Raw genomic sequence first — 15,689 nt, forward strand, 5'->3', positions numbered from 1 at the left:
TGGAGTATTATTTCCCCGAACCACAACATGATTGTGATTGACGCCGTAGTGGAGGAATCTGGAAATTTCCAATATCTGAGAGTCTTTGACGTGCACCCAAATATAGATATACGGGCCGCTAGCATTTCGCATCCATCAAAATGCCGCCGCCGTGGCCGAGATTTGATCCCTCAACCTTCGGGTCTGCTGTCGGAGCCTTCCAGGTCGCCTGCTTTGTTTCACTAAAACAAGATGCAGACCTTGATTGTTGATAAAGAAAAAGTCACAGCTTTGCCCCAAAAGCGAAGCAATGAACGCGATAGCAACAAATTCGAAGGTCACGCGCAGAATGACTCAGTTGTTACTTCACTATGTCTGAAAAGCGCGCCCTTTTCGCAAACGGAGACTGTGCAACGGGTGAAGTGACCTTTGTGCGCCCGGTAACTAAAACAGAATCGTTCCAGTGAAAACCCCCCAAAAGATAAAAGCTTGAGTGAGCGTCCACTGCTCCTTTCCGTGGGGCAAAGTTCGCGTGGAAGATGAAAGTGCGTGCCGCCGCGTCGTGAGAATGTGGCAACGCGCGCTCATTGCGCCACCTTGCTGGTAATGCTGAAAACATGATAGTTTCCCCCGAGATGCCCGTCAACAGCGGTAAGTGGTGCATATAAATAGCTTGCCGTTTGAATCTTGAAGGAGGTACCTTTCGGTGGCTAAACAATAAAGAGAAAAAAAAACCTTTCGGTGGCTCAGTAATAAACGCCTCGCATTCACGACGCGGAGGTCCCACGTTCGATTCCGCGCGCCGGTGTCTTTTTTCTGGATTGTTTTCTTTTTTGCGTTTTCATATATATAAATACGTATACATATACGGTGAGTGACGGTGACGCCGGTGGCGAAATCCAGCCGAGAGTGTCCATATAACTGCCATCACAATAAAATTAAATGTACTAGACCAGACGTTGTCAAAGTACGTGATGAATCGACGTAGCCTTCGAGATACCGCGTGCGATCACGGAGGCTGCGGTTATGCATTGGCCTCCGAGATTAACCGGTGGTGAACGGTGCGCCACTGGCTCATCTCGGAGGCTACGGCTGTGCCGAGCTCGTGCGGAAACGTGACTATGGCTTCACCACCTGTCAGTTTCTTCTCTATATTTCCATTTCCCTCAGATCGCTTTGCGTTCGGGGAAGACTGATTCATGAACACAGCTTTGGCCGTGGATTACTCTTCGATATCATTTTCAAGTTTCCCGTTGTTCATTGCAGCATTCGCGAAGACATTTCATGTTCTATATCACTGCGGCACGCTTCACCATTCGTTGACGAGAAAAAGAATCCACGTAACTCTGGGCAAGGTCATGGCGCTTGCGAAATCGCCGGAGTTTCGACTCGTTGGTTACTTATTTTATAACTTACGTGACTGTATGAACTACTTCAAGAGCGAGTATAAACTCTCTGGCTCACCATTATCCACTCAATGTAACGCCCCGGAAGACACTCCGTGCGTTCCGTATGATCTTAAGTCATATGCATCCGAGAAATAGTCTTGGAAGGCGGCATTACATCTTCAATGGGAGTCGTTTTTATAAAGCTGCGACATATTTTGGACCCATCGCATTGCACCACTCATGTTTTACGCGCACGTAGGTGCGCTTGGCGTTCTTGCGGTTCACATGTTGTAAAGAAACTTTGTAGATAGTGTTAAGCTATGTTTGTGAGTGGACGTATGCGCTGTTAAAAGGGTCCTGCAATACTTTTTTAGGTAGCCATGGAATAGATCCTCTAAGAGAGCTTACTGCCTCACGAATTCGCCGCCGCAAAAGTTTTTGGAATCCGTCCAGTACGCGCCAGTACGTCTGAAGTTACCAAAATAAGTCGCACGCTGCCATTGCACTTTCTCTTCTGTAGCCTGGCGAAAGCGCTGGAAGCTGAACATGGAAAGATGGCGCAAAAAAAAAAAAAGCGTCATACGCTCCTTATGACTTTGAACACTTTTTCTACTTCTTTTTTTTCTTCAAGTACGCTTTTCTCTGCGATCGCGCGTGCATGTGTGAGCAAGTCGCGGCGTCCAGCGGTGGTCCCACTAATAACCGAGCGTGCCAAGCTAAAATCAGCCAATGCCTGACACAATAGCTGTGACGACTGATTTTTGAACTTGTAGTGTCATTCGTCGAGAGAAGAGAAAGTAATTTTTAGCTAACTTTCAGAATGTATTGCCAATTCTAGGCCGCGTGCGGTGTAATATTTGGCTCGCGTATTCTCGGGAGCCTCTACTACCGATCGGTTTTATTACTATGTTCACAAATGTATTGTAGGGACCCTTTAGGTTCTCATCAGCGTATATCCACTAAACACTTCGAGTATAGCATTTGAGTCGAGTTGCCAGACTAACACTTCCAGCGTTTCATAAAAGCATTTCTCTCTGTCTGACACAACCTGACTTACCGAAGTGAAGTAAAAGGTGGTGACCAAGCGTGAGAAGTGTTCATCCCCAATGGTGACGTTCGTCCGCACAGATTCCCAGATGTCGCAGGCAACGCCTCGAATCACGGCCTGGAGGTTGCGTGGAGAAAGAGAACGGGAAAGTGCGGTTATCTGTCAATGCGCGATTTCAAGCTCGTTGCTTGCGCGCCAAAACATGCGGCTGCAATGGCTGACGCGCCGTTGATATTGTTCGTACGTTTCGCTGTTAAAGCAAACAAGCGCAAGAACACACAAACTCAGATATTCAATACTCAATTCGCCTTTTGCATATTCCCGAGCCGCCGTCTTCCGTTTAGGTAGGGACCGAGACAACCGGTATACGACCAGAACAAACGCCTCCGAGATCACCAGGTGTTTTGCGTCATTTCCGTTTGAAGGAGTGCGCGTGCGCAGTTCCATCGTGAAGGTTGATTCTGCGCCACAACCGTGGATAACGGCGCAGCGTAATGGAAGCACGGAAAAGGGGGGGGGGGGGGTAAAAGACGGAAGAGATTGAAAAAAAAAAAGACCACATTCTATTGACCTGTTCATAGATGGCTCCCTGGGCGCCGCCATATTCCTCTCCGGGCTGTGCTAAATACACGTGACCCCCCCCCCCCCCCCCAAATGCACTGTCGAAGCTGTAACGTCATCAGCCTTTGTACTCCCGTCGCTACACCTTGACCAGAGAGGTCGGCAGTACCTGTCCAACGTAGTAGAAGTCTCCGACGAGCTCAAGCATCTCGGCAGGGGTCGTCATGGTCAGGATGTCCCTGTCCTCCATGGTGTGGGAGAAGTATGACTTGGAGATGTGGTCGATCGTGCAGGTTCCCTCCTTGTCGAAGCGGTACATGACACCTGGAGAGGGTGAAGTGAAAGATAGTGAGCGTCACCACAGTGGCAAGCCAAAAACACCACCGCATACGGCACTGGTGCCTTACAGATTTTCGAACGACTAGCGAAGCTGAAGTGTTTTGTTAGTGAAGAAGTACGCACTAAATTGTTGATTTGAGTGCTCCTGGATCAAGACAGCGCCAAATATTCAACGAGGGACGCAAATAAACGTTTGAAGTGCTCGTCCTGCCTGTACGCGTATTTTGTTTATTCTTTCGCGCTGTCGTGATGCCCGAGTGTCTATATGCGTCAGCCAAAAGTATATCGCTTCAAAGAAGGAAAACATTGCATTGCATGTGCCTCCCTTAAAATTATATTTGCAATTTTACGTATAATTGACCCACACGGATGTGACACTGGTGTTCCCGGTTATTATTTCCTCTTTGCTCTTGGGTCTCACAACATACTCGTGATTTGTCTGTCGCAAACCTTTGGTTGTCTTACAGCACCTGTCCTCTCCCTAGCTCTTTCCGTGTAGTCACTCGTGGTGCTCATGAACGAGTTACAACTTATGTATAACCAACCGCTGGTTCTATTTTAGTTTGGTAAGTGTTTCTGCCTCACTGCGAGCAATTGTTAACGCACTACGACAGTTCATTTCAGGAATATGCGCCGCCATGTTTTTATACCCAAAAAAAGAACTAATAACCGGCAACAAACCTGAGTTGAAGTCGTGGATTTCCGCCGTCGTGTCCCCGGTGTTTTGGAAGAGTTCCACTCTCGCGAGCTTGTTAGTGCCATCGTACCAGATCTGAGAGGAAAAGGACAAAACAGTTAACTGGAAGTGGTGTGTTACTCGGGAGAGAGACAGTGAAAATGTTTTATTTAATATACATATAAACCAAACATGTGGGAGGGAACTCTCGTCCGGGTTCCCTATGATCTCAGCGACCACCCGGGTCCGTTGACCTAAGGCCTTGCGGACCGCGGGAGGGCCTGCCGCAGAAGACATCGTCCCACAGCTCTTTGCTGCGGAAGGGGTGCAGTATGAGTCCCTCGCGTGTATCAAAGGCTCACGGCTCCTTAATGTTTTCGCCTCAAGATTGCTTCAAGGTCGGTTGTTTGGTTTTTGGTTGCTACTTAGCGATCTGGCGCAACGCTGGGGATTAACCATGAAACAGATGGTACATGTATACTTCAGAGATAATGTTCTATTACAATCTGAATATATTTGGAATGGATGGCTTAAAAAGAGTTTGACTGGTACAATCAAAGTGTTAAAAGAATCATAAATAAAGTAAATCAAATAAACAATGCTTTAATAATCCTATTGGTTGGAACAGAAGAATTTCACATAAGCATAACCAGAGCCGCTGACATAACATTTTTATTGTTTTGTAAAAAATCGCAAATGGCTTCGCAAACGTTTCTGTGGCTGAAAACCATTTTACCAGAGAACCACCGGATGGGATAAACTTAGGCCTTTTCCGCGGAAAATTTCATCTAGTAATTGTTTTCTTTGATTTGTGGCCAATCCACATGTTAAAAAAATGACGCAGAGATACTTAAGTTGTTACCAACCAAATTCACTCTCGTTGCGTGGAGGCAGAAGGGTAACTGTGCTAAACCAGACCTGTGTAGACAAAGGTTTGGTCGGGAACTCGGCATCATAGCCTGATAATTGATATTTCGGCCCTTATAGTGGAACAACAACAATTTTCTCAAGGACATTAGGATGAGTAAAGTCATATGTTGCCGAAGGAGACTCGACAAAGATATCCGACATGGCGAACTTTTCAAATCGCGCTGCTGAGACAAACGCCGACGTCGGCAATATAGAGATTATGGGACCATTATGTTAGCAAGTGTATGAGCATATTTAATGGGGGCTAAACCTTGTAGGCCAACGCCGCTTTTTCTTCTTCAGTCGGAAAGCTTTCTGCACCGAGCGGTATTGTGCACTGCCTCAGGGATCGGGGGCATTGCAAGCTTTCTATACCTCGAGTGCGTCTAAGATCGGCCCATTTATGACCAAGCGATTTGCTGTCATGACGTTATGTAGCATCGCAGTGACTCCGTGAAGCCACATATGTTGCCTATTCATGATGTCATGCTGACGTCATGGGTTGACGTCATCACAATATAACTTTTCGCAGCACCTGTGTTTACGCCAATGATCTTTTTTCGTGTTTCATGACGCTTCCAGACGGTCGCCATGATTAATTGCTCCCGAAAGTATTGGCTTGCTTAGAGTAGAACACTAAACGAAAACGCAGTAAGCTCTCGTTATATAACGCAATAACTTCTTAGGCGTGAACGCCGATTCCCCTCGCTCTGAATATTTGCAATGAGGTGGCATTAAGCTAACTTGTACAAGTTCACACAACCCTAAGAATAAGATCAGCTATCCAGTTGTCACTGTGGATTACGGATTGACTTATTGTCGGACAAGGCTTACGAATTAGGCCTGTATCGGCCCCTCCCAGGCGACCTAAGCGCGGCAGCTGATGATCACCGCGACAAAAGAAATAATTCCACTCTCGCACTCGGTAATGCTCTCCTAAGTGGGAGTCACCGGTGGCCCTGTTCCCGGCGTCAGTCTGGTGTGCGTGTCCATCGGTGCAGCCTTGTGTGCATACGCCTCTGAGAAGGAAATGCCGTGCACCTTCTAAAATGTTATCCGACTACATAAGTAAGGATAGACGACTGCAGTGCGGCACGTGACATCAGTGGTGCAGTGAGTGTGGTGCGGAGCGGACGGCTTCACTGCTCTAAATACACAACTCGGCTCTAGGAGAGACGTGTAATTAGTGCGCATCGGTGCTAAAAAAAAGATTTTTACCGCATTGAAGTTGGATGGCAGGAGCAGTATCAACCAAATTAAAGTTTAAAGCGACGGCAGAAAATCAGAGATACGTCGCACGTTCCCGTGAAACACGGCTTCACGTTGTGGCAGGAGAACCGACCTTTCTTTCTCGCGACTCGTGCCATTCAATTAGTCGATGTTTTGGTGGCCATGCGAGAGCTGCCTCTAATCTCCTATCCCCTCGATATGACCTCGCTCGCTGTCCCAGCGCAACTCTCTCTCTCTCTCTCTCTCTCTACCTTTAATTCTATCCTTTTAATCCCTCCTCATCCACCTCTCTCGTGAGCTACTGTTGAGGTGTCGCACCCTGATGCAGACAGTTACGGGGCTCACTTTTCTCTACTTTCCCCTCTTATAGCCACATCTCATCGGGCCTAAGAATAATAATAATATACAAGGTTTTACGTCTTAAAACCCTGATATCACGAGAGACACTGTATTGGAGGGCTCAGGATATTTCTGCCAGCTGGTGTTCTTTGACGGGAATTGGAATCATACGGTACGCGGGCTTCTACCATTCCGCTCCCGTCTAAATGCCACCGCCACGGCCGGAATTAAACCGGCGACCTTCGGGCGACAGAAGCTTAGCACCCTAGCCACTGCTTCACCGAGGCGGAAGTAATTGTACCCAAGTTACTAGAGAACTACAGATTACGTTTTAAGCACATTCAACAGAAACGCAGTAGGTTTCGTTATAACGCTACAGTTCGACTGTTGCTGGCAGTTCATTGTCGCCTCTTCTCACGTACCTTGTTAACGGTGACGTGGAGTTCGGGCTTGACTCCCTGCTTGCTGTAGTATATCTCGTACTGAAAAGATATCTGCGGGGGAATCGTCGGCAGCGTCTTGGACGCCGGGTTCTTCTTGCCTTCACAACCAATGCCGGTCTTGAGCTGCAAAGAAAAAACATAAGTTGGTAAAAACTGACTATAAGTGATCGACAATGTAATTGCTAGAGCGTTTGAGTAAACATTCGCGTTAGCAGTCGTTATGTGACAGTTTATAATGCGTGCTACTATGACGCCAGGTATGCGGTGTATTGTATCCGCGATAGCTCTACGGTAACACCAGCGGGTAAATTTCAAGCCGTGAACCTAAAGATCGACAAACTTACACTTAATTCGGTAGACATGAGGATCGATTATGAACACTTAACGAAATTATGAAGCATTATCTGGTCAGTATTATCTCTGAAAAGTATCTCTGGCAAGTATCTGGTCAGTATCAGTATCTGGGAAGCATTATCTGGTCAGTAAGAAATACTCAATGCCACACGGCAAGCTCAGCAGAGCGCAAGAGTCACATTCAATCTTCGAAGCCGATCTTCGCATTCAATCTTCGAAGCTGATCTTCACTCTCGTTGGTTGTCTGCGATTTCCTTTACTAAGCAACCTCATCATACCTGCTAAGCCAACATCCATGATACATCATTATGAGCGGAACGTTTCCTTTCAACCACTGAACCAGTGTGTATTAACAGTTCTTTTTGTACACGCTAGGGGAGACGACGACGAAGTGTCTCTTCATAGAACGCTTCTGCTTTCGGCTCCGAGCATTGTTATCAAGTTTTTCGCTTTTTACGGGAGACGCTGCTCCCTGCCCCAAGGCGACGGACGCGGAGTCATCCACTGGTCCGCCCAGCCAGAGGTCTGCTATGGCGAGCTCCTCGGTAAATCAGCGCGCCTGGCCCAGAACCAGTGAGGCCAACGGTGATAGTCACTGCATCATGGCTGTGGACGTGGAGCCTTCTGCGGCTCTGTCCGACCATAGACCACCTTTGGCAAGCTCGTCGCGGAAACGAAGCACCTGTTCGAGCACCAGCGAGGACACGGAACTGTACTCGGCCACTGGCGACGACTCGTCGGATGACGACTTCGAGACCGTGAGAAGCAGGAAGGCCAAAAGAAGAAGTATCAAGTCGTCTTCACCAGCAGGGACATTAACGTCTCATTCAAAAGGAGAATGCTGGCCGCACACCATCCTCTTCATGCCCGAGGACTCCACCATCAGCCTTCGAGCAGTAAACAGGCAAGCTCTCTCTATGTACTTTGAGGGGGTAGCACCAAACGACATTAAGGATATCCGGGTGAACACGCGGAAGAATATTCTAGCTGTGGACACAATGACTGCCAGCGCCATAGACAAGCTTCGCAGAGTATCAGATTTGGGAGGCATCAAAGTTCGACCGGTTATTCCAATGGACGGTGCCTGCACGGCGGGAGTAATCTACGACATTGATTTGGCCATAGCAAATTCGGACCTCCCAACTCTCATAAAACCAGCGAACGAAGGAGTTCTCATCGCGAATGTACTTCGCCTCGGAAACACCCGATGTGTAAAGATAATGTTCAAAGGAGATTCCATTCCGTCGCATGTCAAAGTGGGACACTTCCGACATCCTGTTCGACCATTTGTCCCTAAACCACTCCAGTGCCATAACTGCATGAAAATTGGTCACATCAAGAGTGTATGTACAAACACCACAGTATGCCCCCGATGCGCTGAGCCGCACACTGCAGACGCATGTCGGGCAACAAGTCTGAAGTGCAGAAACTGTGATGGTCCGCATGATGCTGCATCCAAGGAATGCCCTCGGATTAAGAAGGAAATCGCCATTATCAAACAAATGGTTAGGGACAATTCAACCCACAGAGAGGCTGCTGAAAGGGTACGGCGACGACGTAGTCGCCGACGGAGGCGTGTAGGACAGAGTGTTGCGCATAACCCATTTCCTCCGAGCACGAGAGAAGTAGTAAACACGAAGCGAAATGAAGTGGAGAAGCTCACAGCTGCGGATGAGTGGCCTACGCTTCCGCGTACGCAGCCGGCAAAGGAGCCTCCTGCGAGGCCTCGCCGCCCTACACCTTCCACCGAGTCTACTTCCGTTGAGGATGTGTCAAGGGTTGATCGACAGATCATCCCGATGTTACGATCCCTCGTCGCTGTCATGGCAGACATACTAAGAAGCCTGGGAACTCCAACCGCTCGAAGCGGGTTACAGGTGTTGGACGCGCTGAGCCCAGTCCTCGCCTCCCTCGCGTAGAGTCATGGCAGGAGATCAACAATCGTTCCGCAAAGACGTCAGAGAAGCATCAGTCATCCAGTGGAACGCAAGAGGACTTAGATCACGGATTTCCGATTTTCGTCAGTACGTGTTTTCTAACCGTTTCCCAATCATCGTAATATGTGAACCGAAATTATCAAACCCGATCAGGCTATCCGGCTACGAATCAATCCCGTCCAAAACCCGAAACGAAAGCAGCAAGGTCATTGTGTATATTCGTCGGGAGCTTACCTACATCATTCAACCTGTGTCGCCTCATGATGAGAACCAATATATTTGCCTGACTGTGAAGCAGAAAACCCTCACCTTCACATTAATAGGTGTCTACTTATCTCCCTCAGCCCGTTTTGATTGCCAAAGACTGGATGACATTCTTTCGAGCGTCCCGGATCCGTGGATAATTATAGGGGACTTCAACGCCCACCACCCAATCTGGGGAAGTTCAAAAGTCAATACCACGGGCCGGAGGCTGGCTTCATTTGTATCGACTCATGAACTGTCTCTACTTAATGATGGGAGCCCTACATTTCTGCGAGGATTAACGTACAGCAGCTGTTTGGACTTGACGTTCGTGTCACGTCGCTTCGCCACAAGCGTTAAGTGGTTTTTAGACATCGAGACACATGGTAGCGATCACATCCCCAGTTATCTCACCATCGAAGGCTTTGCTAGCGACCACCCGCCGAAAACCGTACGGAGGATCGATCTTTCAGCATTCACAACCAACATTGAACACGCTTGTGAAAAAGGCTTAACCTCTGGCATTCAGCAAGCGATCAAACAAGCAGCGCAGAGTGCGATGCGCACGCTGGCATATTCTTCAAGGCCCTCAGAAACGGACATGGAGTTAGAGCGACTCCGTGCGATTCGTCGGCGTGCGGAGCGTAGATATCGACGCACAAAATCCATTCAAGATCTACGGATGGCCAGGCGCATGCAAAAGAAGATCCAGCGTCGTATAGACAAACTGGAGTTTCAACGGTGGGCGAAATTTTGCGCGATCTAGACCCTCGCAAACCGCTTTCTCAAATATGGCGAACCGTGCGAGGCCTACGCATATTTCCTCAACAACGTTTTCCGTTTAAAGCCTTGGCCCTTTTCCAAAATAGAAGGGATATCGAGGTAGCGGAAGACTTTTGTAGGAAGATTGCGGGCCCGCCAAATTGCACAGAAGCCCTTACTGCTGATTACACGCCACATTCACTGGACCCGCACCTGGACCTGCCTTTTTCAATGGAAGAACTGAATATGGCTCTTGCTTCATGCAATCGATCGTCATCGCCTGGGCCGGATGGCATATCATACCGCCTATTATGCAATCTCGGTGATCGAGCACGAAGTGCTTTGCTGGAAGTATTCAATGAGTCTTGGAGAGATGGAACGGTCCCCAGAGAGTGGAAAACAAGCCGGTTGGTTGCACTTCTCAAACCTGGAAAATCGCCTCTAGAGCTGACATCATACCGCCCAATAGCGCTGGCTAGTTGTGTAGGGAAGCTGATGGAGCGAATGATCCTTGCCAGACTCGAGTGGTTCCTAGAACGCCATAGAATATATCCAGACGCCATGGCCGGTTTTCGTCGTCTTCGGAGCTCCATTGACAATGTCATTGACCTGGTGACCTACGTACAACACCAGAAAATGAGCAGACGGTTATCTGTCGCACTATTTTTAGATGTCAAAGGAGCATATGACAATGTTTCTCATGAAGCCATACTTGACGCCCTCGAGTCAGTTGGTTTGGGTGGGCGAGTGTACCGCTGGATCCAATGCTACCTACATATGAGATCATTGTTTATGCAAACTGATGATGGGCCGACTTCTGAACATTATACACACCGTGGTGTTCCTCAAGGTGGTGTATTGAGCCCCACACTGTTCAACCTGGTTCTGATCGGTCTCGTTGAACGCATACCAGATTCCGTGCAGATATCTCTCTATGCAGATGATATTTGTGCCTGGACATCAGGTGTAACACGTCCTCAGGTACGTGCGAGACTCCAGAAAGCAGCGAATTCAATATCGGCGTACCTTAGAGAACAAGGCCTCGAGATTTCTCCTGAGAAATTGGCGCTGGTCGCGTTCACGCGGAAGGCAATGACGTCATTTCCCATCACCATCGATGGACACAGTGTCTGCTACGCCAGGACCCACAGGTTTTTGGGGGTCACGATCGATCGAAATCTCTGCTGGAGTCCCCATGTGGCCAATCTAAAGAAGCGCCTAACGGCCATCGCACAACTTTTCAAGTTCCTCGGAGGCAAAACGTGGGGCACATCAGTGCACGCGATGTTGCATTTGTACAAAACGCTGTTTCTGGGGTACCTGCGGTATAGCTTGCCGGTTCTGACGAACGCTTGCAAAAGCAGTATACGCACAATAGAAAACGCCCAGGGCCAGGCACTCAGAGTTTGTCTTGGATTACCACGCTGTACATCAACAGCGGAAACCATCGCAATCGCCAAAGATCATCCGGCCACAGTGCACATTACTTTGGAGGTGCTTAGAGCTCATATTAGACACCTTGCTCGCGCCCCTGCCCACCACCTAGCTTCGCTTCCAGAAGATCGACCGAGTGCCTCCTTCTGTAAGAGAGTATTGACTTTCCGTGAGTGCCTTCCAACAGTTTACACGCCTCCGGAACGGATACTAACACCTCCTTGGTGCTTGGACCGACCAAAACTGCGCTTGACAGTGCCGGGGATTCGCAAGAAGGCGGAGCTCTCGGCGCCAGCTTTAAAGCAGATGATTCTACTCATGCTACACGAAGAATACAAAGATCATGTCAAACTTTACACGGATGGCTCGACAACTGTTGGAGGATCTGCAGGAGCTGTGATCTTCCCAGCAAGAGCCGAAACCATCCAGTTCAGAACGTCACACAAGACGACATCGACAGCCGTGGAGCTCGCGGCACTACGCAGCGCACTCCGCAGGATTGACCAAGAGACACCACAAAAATGGAGCATTTTTACTGATTCGAAACCAGCTCTCCAATGTCTACACAATGCTCTACGTCGTGGACCTCAAGACCAATTGGCGCTCGAAATACGACAACTGTACCATCACCTAATAGACGAAGGACATGACATATCTTTTCAGTGGTTACCAGGCCATTGCGGCATCATCGGTAACGAACATGCCGACAATGCAGCTAAGAATGCTCACGAAAATGGAGTGATGGAACCTATTCCACTATCAAGAAGCGACGCAGCAGCAAAGATTAATACGCTTGCGCAGGATGTCGCAAGGTCTATGCGGAATACGCCCGGTTTTCTCCACACCCGTCTTCACCGCCTGGACTCATGCCTACGACTTACTATTCCATCTGGCCTACCCCGATCCGAGACGACCCTTCTCTGCCGTATGTGGCTTGGGGTGTCTTTCACGAACGCTTTTGCCTGCCGCATCGGAATGAGAGACAGCGCTACATGCGACCATTGCGACAATGACGAAACAATTGAACATATTTTATGTCAGTGCCCCCAGTACAGCTCTCAGCGACAGTCCCTCTCAGCAGTGTTTGCTCGCCTCGACGACCAGCCATTTTCTGAGCAGTCAATCTTGGAATGTCGGAAAGATCGAGCCTCACGCCAGAAAGCAACGAAGGCGCTGATGAAGTTTCTGCGAGCGACCCGCCTCGTTGAACGATTGTGACACTACTGTGTGCGAGTGTGTGTGTGTGTGTTTGTGCTTCTCTTCCTCCCTTTCCCCTTTTTTTTTCCCTTACCCCTTCCCCAGTGCAGGGTAGCAAACCGGATATGTTTTCTGGTTAACCTCCCTGCCTTTCCGCATTAAATTTTCTCTCTCTTTTTGTACACGCTATTTAAATGTGTATTGCTTTAATTACATGGCCATATGTTAGATCTCTACCTCTTACCGAAATTTTGTTCGTTCGTAATCTTCATCTTTAGCACATTTCATGTTTTGTTGCAATATTGCATTTACTAACCCCAGACTGACGATAGGCCTTATAGGCTACAGTGTGTTGAAATAAATGAAATAAATAACTTTCACTGCAGACAACCCAAGTCCAGATTTTATTAACATAATATATATGGAGAAAGAAATTAAAACAAGTTGTGATATAGCAATAACATCATTTTTCTTGATGCTTTGGCAGCGCTCTGTTATCTTTACAGATTATAACAAGGAACAAGATGGTAGTAGCGAATACTGCACAGTGAATCACTACTCGTCCAATTACGGGCTCTTTAGGGGGCCCGCGATGTGGCTGAAGGGCCTGACCAGAGAGTGCCAGTGCGATAAAGACCAGCGTCAACGCAGGGTTGAGCCTAAGCACTCAATAATGTTATACATACCATACCATATACTCACATTCAGCTGACCTATCTTGGGGGTGAACGGCTCGAAGTTGTAGAAGTCGTAGATGGTGTGGTTGAGGCTGCTCTTCTCATCTACCGTAACTCGGACCGGAACCTCGCCCTTCTTGGCACCATTTTCCGTCCAGTCGGCTGCTGAATGGCGTAATAAATAAATAAATAAATAAATAAATAAATAAATAAATAAATAAATAAATAAATAAATAAATAAATAAATAAATACATTGATCAATCTGATGTCGATCAATATAAAAAAAATGATTTTACTGTCCATTATCAATGTATACAGGCAGCAATACAACGAGATCGATATACTATACTACACTCGGCCTGCAGGGATTGCGCCCTTTCCTTGTCACATATGATGCCACTAATTGAAAAAAAAAACAGACAGACAGAGATAGATAGATAGATAGATAGATAGATAGATAGACAGATAGATAGATAGATAGATAGATAGATAGATAGATAGATAGATAGATAGATAGATAGATAGATAGATAGATAGATAGATAGATAGATAGATAGATAGATAGATAGATAGATAGATAGATAGATAGATAGATAGATGATGCACCATTACAACGCAGGTGAATCGATTCTCATAACAAAGATGTGGCGTTAACCCAGGAATTAAAAATTCCATACTTACTGCGTACATAGATGTCATGCTTTTTCTGGTTAAAGGTGCCCTGAAAGTGGTTGGTGGGGACTCCGCGGATCGTCACTTGATCCACGTATTTCTGAAACAGTTCAAAAGTGGCGACGATTTGTCTCGAGCACGTATGGAACAACGTCTGCCAGATAAGTCGCAGAGACAATGTCTGACAGACGTGCGGCACACGGTTTACAGGACACGAGAAAACACGAAACTGATTCCCAGAGCATCATGATAAAAAAAAAATGGCAGCTTGCCTTATGTAGCAAGGCTGGAATAACAGCGGAGCTTGTGGTCGGCCTAGATTATAAGTAGAAGGTCTAAATTAGTATAATCTGAATTAACAAGGTGCCATTTAGCACGATACTAATTAGCACGAACATTATAACTTGTAAGACCACAATTAGCAAAACCATTTTTGTTCCTTTCTCTCATTTCTCTGCCATTTACCTGTTCTGTGCTTCTCTTCTGTTTTCTTCCAAAACCGCATGCATTGAAGGAACGCCTATGTTTCACTTCCATCGTGTGAACCTTTATAGGTGTGCCCGTCCAACGTACGGCACCAAGAGCGAGTTGTCGATATTATTGCGATGGTGATTATATGAACACTCTTGGTGGATCTTTGCCATTGCCGTTGCAATCGCCGTCATGTCCCGTGTATATGCATATGTATATGCATATGTATATGTATATATACATGAAGGCATGACTAAAACTAATTCAGAAGGAAAGTTTGTAGTCAGTCCTGAGATGAAGTAAAAGGATGAAAAGAGCATGAACCCGATGAGTTATTGTTTTGCACGCATTGGGCGCAGCTTAGTTTTCTGGTCATGCAAAATGGTGACTGAAAAGCTGAAACTGCTTCTCTGTTGAAACTCGGAACATATTTTTCTCGATTTGCAGGCATACAGAGAAGAAAGAAATCGCCTCCATGGTAGAATCTGCTCAACTTCATAAGCGCCGCTGTAGATCTAGAGAAAATACCTGGGCCTACGTCTTTTAGTTCGCGGGAACGTCAAATTTTACGAAGTCTCTTGAGGTTCCTTGAGGACGTTGATAGACTTTAAAGTGACTTGCGTCGCAGCCGTCAAGTTGAGGCACACACACATCCCGATAATAATCTTATTCTTTTATCCAGTTTTTTTTACTTCCCTCCTCCCCCTTAAGCCTTTCTGTCCACTATGTCCTTTACACCACGCAGAGTAGCATTTGCAGGTGGCCATGTATACGCAGGCACAATTCTAGGTTCTTGTTTTAAGAGTTAATTCTGTTTCCCTCGCCAAATGCGTGCCTGTTTCGAGCTCCATCGTGTCATGTATTAGGTGCGCTGCACCTTTGAGCTACGCTCTCTTGTACAAATAATAGATATAATAACAGTAACAGTAACAGATATAGGTCATAAGCAGGCGTCTAAAAAAGAGAAAAATAAAACGCTAGGACTGCATGGAAAGCGTGGCATAGTCACATCGAAGGGAGCAAGGGTGT

General features: G+C 47.2%; 1 protein-coding gene across 3 annotated transcripts in view; it reads right to left on the reverse strand.

Moving 5' to 3' along the window:
* LOC119163731 (uncharacterized) overlaps window positions 1-15,689 on the reverse strand; it is a 54,421-nt gene that overhangs the window by 23,355 nt on the left and 15,377 nt on the right. For 2 of the 3 annotated variants that reach the window (XM_075873468.1, XM_037415794.2), the window contains exons 6-11: window positions 14,199-14,289; window positions 13,542-13,681; window positions 6,892-7,035; window positions 3,997-4,087; window positions 3,146-3,300; window positions 2,425-2,532 (exon numbers count right to left, since the gene is read on the reverse strand). In XM_075873468.1, coding sequence (XP_075729583.1) covers window positions 2,425-2,532; window positions 3,146-3,300; window positions 3,997-4,087; window positions 6,892-7,035; window positions 13,542-13,681; window positions 14,199-14,289 — 729 coding nt within the window. The remainder of the gene's footprint in view (window positions 1-2,424; window positions 2,533-3,145; window positions 3,301-3,996; window positions 4,088-6,891; window positions 7,036-13,541; window positions 13,682-14,198; window positions 14,290-15,689) is intronic. The other variant, XM_075873467.1, reaches the window with a different exon arrangement.

The sequence above is a fragment of the Rhipicephalus microplus genome, chromosome 9, assembly GCF_043290135.1.
Source record: "Rhipicephalus microplus isolate Deutch F79 chromosome 9, USDA_Rmic, whole genome shotgun sequence".
Classification (NCBI taxonomy): domain Eukaryota; kingdom Metazoa; phylum Arthropoda; class Arachnida; order Ixodida; family Ixodidae; genus Rhipicephalus; species Rhipicephalus microplus.